At 32.7% G+C, this 7189-nt stretch overlaps 1 protein-coding gene across 1 annotated transcript; it reads left to right on the top strand.

Moving 5' to 3' along the window:
* The first annotated feature begins 561 nt into the window (after positions 1-561).
* On the top strand, positions 562-4915 carry LOC149556452 (cytochrome P450 704C1-like). The gene is made up of 6 exons (XM_089830764.1): positions 562-940; positions 1321-1536; positions 2571-2867; positions 3006-3341; positions 3730-3930; positions 4419-4915. The coding sequence occupies exons 1-6, from the start codon at positions 653-655 to the stop codon at positions 4599-4601; spliced, it is 1521 nt and encodes a 506-aa protein (XP_089686890.1). The 5' UTR covers positions 562-652; the 3' UTR covers positions 4602-4915.
* The last annotated feature ends 2274 nt before the right edge of the window (positions 4916-7189 follow it).

Raw genomic sequence — 7189 nt, 5'->3', positions numbered from 1 at the left:
ACCACCTAATCATGATTAACCATCCCAAACAACTCATTAATTCAATTGATTTCTGTATTCTACATCATTTAGGAATTTTAAAATTATTCTACATCATTTAGGTTTTAAAAAAAACAGAAAGAAAAGTACTATTTAATGTTTGTGAAAAAGTTACACATATTAACAAAGAGAATAATCTGACAAACCTCATGGATTTTCTTTAAGTACGCTAGTTACTATCATTACCTGTCAAATCGCGCCATTTAACAATTGGATTTCTTCCAACGACATTCAAAGGTCATAAAGAGAATCCAAATCATTCAAACTTACTAAATTGCTGGCTGGAATAAACCTGAAAAACTATTTGAATTAATTTCTTTCTTTAAAAAAAAAGAATGCTATGATGATAGCAGCATAGGCCTTCTGATAGCCTTTATTGAAAACAATGTGAAAATTGTACGTTTACAAGTCCAGAAAGAATTCAAAGCTAATTACAGATAAAACATTCTAATGGCGAAGTCATCATTACGACAGGAGAAAGTGGATATACACGAGGGTATGATTATTATATACACACAAGTCTTAAATCGCCGAGTTCTATGGTCCCCAATCTGCTTACTTTGGCACTATAAGATCAACCAGTGTGTGTATACACCCAATTCATATTCACAAAATGGATTTGAGTATATACACATTGTTTATCTCCATTTTTCTGATAGCATTTTCTCTGTGGATTGTTGGGTTTCTAAGAAAATTCAGGAACAATGGTGCATATCCACCTCTGGTAGGCACAATGCTCAGTCATGTCATGAATTTTGAACGTTTGCATGACTATCATACGGAGCAGGCTGAGAAGCACAAGACTTTTAGGGTGATGTATCCCACTTTCAGCTATGTTTTCACCACTGATCCTATCAATGTTGAGCACATCCTCAAGACCAACTTCACAAATTATGTCAAGGTTGGATGATTCTAGTCATGATATTTTTTGCATTTTAGATTACAAGTTGTTTTTGTGTTGATTCTGAGCATGTTTGAGCTCATTGGTGTGAAATTGCGAATAGGGGATTAGATCATAGGTAATCAGTCAAAGTCTAGATCATTATTTTCGTTATAAGCTTGAGTAGATTTGAATCCGAGACCTTTCAAATAAGAGGTTCACAATTTACTGTCGTGTTGTAGACTCTTGCCTAGAGCATAGGAGTTTATAGTGGGGAGTACTGCAATTTTGAACTCATTGATATGAAATTGTGAATAGGGTAGTTAAATTGTAAGGGTTTTTTTATGGTGAGTGTTTTGAGTTTTTGAGCTAATGGAGTTATTGGGTTGGTTTGACTGTAGGGAATTTCCAACCATGAGATTATGAGAGATCTTCTTGGGGATGGAATTTTCAACGTTGATGGGGAGAAATGGAGGCAGCAGAGAAAGTTGGCTGGTTTGGAGTTTTCTACCAAGGTTTTCTTGGACTTTAGTGGTGTGGTTTTCAGTGGTATTGCAGTGAAGCTTGCAGGCATTTGCAAAGAAGCTGCTGAAGGAAAAAAGAGTGTGGAGATGCAGGTAATGTGCCCTCAAACTCTTCCTTTCTTTTGTTTTGATAGGTAATGGGCTGAAGACTAGATTATAGACTCAAACCTAAGACCACCTACATGAGAGGCTCACCAATTACCATTGCGTTATAGACTCTTGCTTATAAGACTTCATTTCTGAAATGACATGTTTTTTTCAAATTGCTATAGTGTTTCTATAGTTTTGGAAATTATGCAGTTTCATTAATGGTGGTATGGTGAAAAAAAGAAGCATTTGTAAACATTTTTAGGCAGGCCAACATTAGTAATATGGGGATCTCTGTTTTGAAAAGGGATTCCATGTTGCAAATTACCCAATCCAATATCAGTTCTAATAAAATTGGTTTTCTTCTTTTTATTCTTTTCAAACTAATGGAATTAGGAGTCTTGGAATTCGTGAAATTTCAAGCTATAGTGATCTGCAAACTATCTTACACTTGTATATAGAGAGACAAACATAGTTGTGGAAGTTCCTATGTTGTCCTGTTATTAGTCCCATCTAGTAATTGGTGGAGCTTTGTGCTTCTAGGGTTGTTGCCATTGGGAACCTTTCTGAATTACAAGCTACTGATGTATAGCTCTCCTTAGAATTGCTTTAACAATGTTACAAATGAGCTGGCTTGAGGTTGTGGATAGTTCTCCATGGTTTTTAGTTCAAATCGCTCTCCGATTTAAGAGGTGAGACATCTTGTAGGCGGCTGATCTCATCCATGGGAGACTAGTCTCATCCTATCTCACAGCAGCATGTTGGGACACATGAAAAAAAAATGTTACAGATCATATTACCTCCTGGTGGTTTTCATCATTATGATGCTTTCTTAGCCACAAGCTATAGATTGGTATCCCTCCTTTCTACTCATGTTATGTAGGTATTTGAACTCCTCAGATTGTTAGATGACCTTTGGGGATGGGATGCTTTTTAAATACAGAAAAAATTAATAACTTATTTTTTCTGCTATTGCAAGTACGTAGTTTTGTATTTTTTGCTCAATTCTTGCTGAAAATGTGGTCCTGAATAACTCTTAGGATCTTTTCATGAGGTCTTCCTTTGATGCCATCTGCAAAGTGGTGTTTGGCGTGGACATAAACAGCCTGTCAAGTACAAAATCGAGGGCAGGGCCTGAAACTTCTTTTGCAGAGGCTTTTGACGTAGCAAATGCCATGATGTTCCTCCGTTATGTTGGCAGCTTTTGGAAAGTCAAAAAGTTCTTCAACATTGGATCAGAGGCCATCTTGAGGAAAAACATTAAAATAGTGGATGATTTTCTTTACAAGGTCATTGAGATCAGAAAGCAGGAAGTGGTTTCTACCGAAAAGGAAAATGTAAGATCATAAACTATTCATCTCTGACATATTGAAATTTGTGAGGAAGCTTCAAAATATAATATATTTTTGCTCTTTTTTTTAATCATAGAAACTCTTTCTTTAGTATTGATCATGACTTTCCTTTATGGGTTACAGGTGAAACCAGATATATTGTCTAGGTATATCACATTGAGTGAAAAGGAGAGTTCAGAAACATTATCTCATAAATATCTAAGAGATTTTATTCTCAACTTCATGATGGCTGCTAGGGATACAACAGCACTCACACTCTCATGGTTCCTCTACATGCTCTGCAAGCATCCACAAGTACAAGAGAAAATTGTCAAGGAAATAAGTAGTGTGGTAGAGGATACAGAATGTAGTGAAATCAGCACCTTTGCACATTGTCTAACTCATGAAGTCTTGGATAAAATGGATTACCTTCATGCATCTTTGGCTGAGACACTGAGGCTATATCCAGCTGTTCCAGTTGTAAGTTCCCTGTAACTCAGTGTTTTATAATAGTGCTGGCCAAGTTCCATACAAAATGTACCAAAGTCTAAAAAAAAGCTCACTTTGTTTTTTCCAGATTTGCGAAAACATGGTGATTTTTTTTCAATTTTTTTGTTTTCATTACTAAATATGCATATCATAAAGAACAAATGCTGAAAAATCCATTATACTTTCGATTTTTTGAAATTCAATCAATTTTATATAAAGAATAGCCCCATCCTTCTATAATTCTATTAGTTATACTGTATTTAAAAGTGGCCTCTGATAAAATTATATATTTATTTTATTGTAGTCAAAATTGGGTATTCTATAATTCCATTGATTCTGTTGTTATTGACCTCCATGACTCTTGTACTGAGCAATGCAGGATGGAAAATATGTAGTGAAGGATGACATTCTTGCTGATGGGTTCCAAGTTAAGAAAGGAGATTTTGTGAGCTATGTCCCTTATGCTATGGGAAGAATGGCATTCCTATGGGGCAATGATGCAAAGGAATTTAAACCTCAGAGATGGATTGAGAATGGCATTTTCCATCCACAATCACCCTTCAAGTTTACTGCATTTCAGGTATATAAAGCCCAAGTCCTTTATTATTATTATATATCTAAACCCTAAAGATGAGCTGACCTAATAACATGTGGGATCATACAATGTAGTATTAACTCATGGAGTATTCTCATTTCAAATCTAGTGATACTCTATGATAAAGTGGTTTAAATTGTTTAATGGATGACAAAGAGGCGGCAGTAAATTTCATATTGGGTATTTACAATATTATGATTGCATCATGTTCCTTACTGAAATGAACCCCTGTGATCACCATAGAATTCTAGAGATCAGATTGGATTTTTTTGATAGATAATCGGCTCAAGTATTATTATTTATTTATATTAATTTTTATTATGTATTAAGTTCAAGTAGACTCAAACCCAAGATCTCCCATATGAAAAATTCAGTTATCTTACTCTTACCTACAGATAGATTGAATATTATGAATATTATGATTGCATGCATATTACATATACAAATTCTTACCATAATTGTGTTTGTTTTAGGCTGGACCTAGGATTTGTATTGGGAGAGATTTTGCCTACCTACAAATGAAGATCATTGCTGCAGTTCTCCTTCGTTTCTACAAATTTGAATTGGTGAAGGAAAAGGAGATCAGATACAGGACTATGCTCACACTCCATATGGATGTAGATGGATTAAATCTCTCTGTCTCCCCAAGATTGTAATTGTCTTGCAAGAGGAAAAAAACTCATATGGGTTTGAATTCTTTTATTTTTCATCATTAATGTCTTGTTGTAGAGTATTGATTGATTCGTAGGGATAAAATTGTAGGTTTTGAAGATTTTAGAAGCAATAGTGGTATTTGACTCGAGAAGATTCAGACTGTAGTGTTTTTTTACGGGTGTATATTGAATGTAATTGATGATTATGCAAGCTGTAATGAGATGAAGCTACGCATGAACTTTTGGTTGCAGAGCTCATATTTGTACCCAGTTCTTTTGCAGTTTAAATTACATTTTTCTATCTGAGATTTCATGAAGCGCATGTATTTTTCAAATGGTAATCATCAGACGGCATAATTTTTTCAATGGCATGTTCTGTCTAGGATATTATGGTGTTACATCATTGGCAAATGACGTAGTGGTCATATTTATTTATTTTTATTTAAATGCATGCTGTGCCTTGTAAATATCTTACTATTCATTGATGTGGTATATAGTTGGCAATTTTATTCTCCTTAAGAGAGGAAAAATACATTAATTTTAGAGAACAAAACAAAGCTTCATCTCATTTTTGCTTTCATTTTACTATTCTTTCTATAGTGTTTATAAATTACTGTCTAGTCGTGATTTGTTGGAGCTTTTTCCTTGAGAAAGTAAATCAATTACACAAATTCAACTTGGTCTTGTTTGCATACTATTCAAAATTTTGAAATAGGCAGTCAATTTCAGTTTGTTTTGTGATAGCTATTATTTTTTGTGGGCCAACATGTCATTGATCATTAAAATTCTTCTTCTTTTTCATCATTCTAAATTGGCTTATATATCTTGGTATCAATTTACTACATGTGTCTCTTTATCCATCATGAATAATTAGTGACAATCTTTAAAGCTTTTTATAATATTTATGTTTCAAATTAAATGTTTAATTTCATTTAATTCACAACTTCATTAATACATCATAAAGTACCTCTTGTCATCTAAACCTAACCATAATCTAATTTCAATTTAAGTAGATTGTTGGTGTAAATGTAAAATTAGCTTTGGTGTACAACAAGTTAAACAATTTTGTGTACAACATATAATTATCATTTTTAATCTGACTACCACAAAAAGGTATTGTAAGGAATTCCATTGTTCATTTGTTTGTATCACATGTAATTAAGAAAGAGAGAAGATTTGTGTACTAGTGTTGACTCCAAAAGTAGTACGTCATAAAGTTTTTCTTAAACTAACGTTGATTTTTTTGCTATACAAAATAGAATATTATAAGATGTATCAAAAGTTACCTTCCAAAACAAGTACCTAAAAGAAAAAGGCATGCATAATAGAAATAAGACTACTTACATGAAAGCATGCATGCACAACAAACCAATTCAATATATACAAGAGGCATGCATGCATGAAAAATAGCACATGCATACTTGCATGCAAAAGCATCCTTTAGATCCACAATTGTTGAAGATAATGTATGAGACTTCTTAAACTTAGTAAGAGAGATTTTTCCTATTGTCACCATTAATGATCAACGTAAGGGATATATATTGCCATCTTTTCAAAAATCATATCTTATCTTAATGTAAGAATATAAACTCCCATGAAGACTTACATTGGCAAGCTAGGTTGTTGTTTTTATTTCTTTCTATAAAATACTCTTTATACAAACACCTTTGAATTATCTAACAAGCTCTTTAGCTTCCTCGATATAAGTATAAACCTACTTGAGTAAATTGATCTTTTCATTTTGCAACCTATTGACATTCAAGTTACAATCTCATTCAACAATTAAGTTTTTTATTTCAAATTTAATTCCAAGCCTAGGACTCCAGAGGAGATGCTGAACTTTAGCAATTTTGTTCATTTTAATACTCATTAAATAAGTAAACAAAAACCACCATCCCTTCATGTTTTTTTCTTGATAGCCCTCTCAAAATTTACCTAATCTCAATTTGTCAACAGAGGATGTGGGTGGTCCCACAATATTGTGCCCCACTTTTTTGCCAACTTTGGCACTAAGTTGAACATTATGAAGAATTGTTTTTTCCTATAGACACTTACTTTTACAAAAGCATTAATAGTTTGAACTACAAACTAGTGACTTTTAACATTTTGTTTCTAGATTCTAAATATTTAATTTTTTAAATGGAATTTATTTTGTATCCATTTTTTCATCTTTGAAAAGTTGCTTGTATAAACTTGTTTAAGAAGTGGCATGCACTTACTCAAGCACAATTTTTTTCTCTAAAGATGATAAAAATAATATAACTCTTTATAATTTTGGTTTGTAACACCAATATCTAGGACATCCAATTGGTTTAGTTCATTTTGGTTAAATATTTTATAGTTTATTGAGTTATGAAGTGACATTAACTTTAATTTTGACATAAGTTCATTTAGCACGTTGTAACTTGATCTCTATATATCAAAATTCATTTTTTTTCTTTTTCTAATAGAAAGATAATACAAATACCTAGTTCCTAGATTTTTTTAATAATTATTTTCTCTAATTTACTATATTTTCAAAAGCGTCAAATAGAGAAGTTGTTAAATGGCCAAACAACTTATGTTTAATAAGACTAATATAAAAAAGTCAC

Source organism: Cupressus sempervirens, chromosome 5 (genome assembly GCF_028749045.1).
Source record: "Cupressus sempervirens isolate cs-2001-9-10 chromosome 5, ASM2874904v1, whole genome shotgun sequence".
NCBI classification, from domain to species: Eukaryota; Viridiplantae; Streptophyta; class Pinopsida; order Cupressales; family Cupressaceae; genus Cupressus; species Cupressus sempervirens.
Note: the sequence above shows the minus strand (reverse complement) of the source record. Positions and strands in the feature narration are given on the sequence as shown.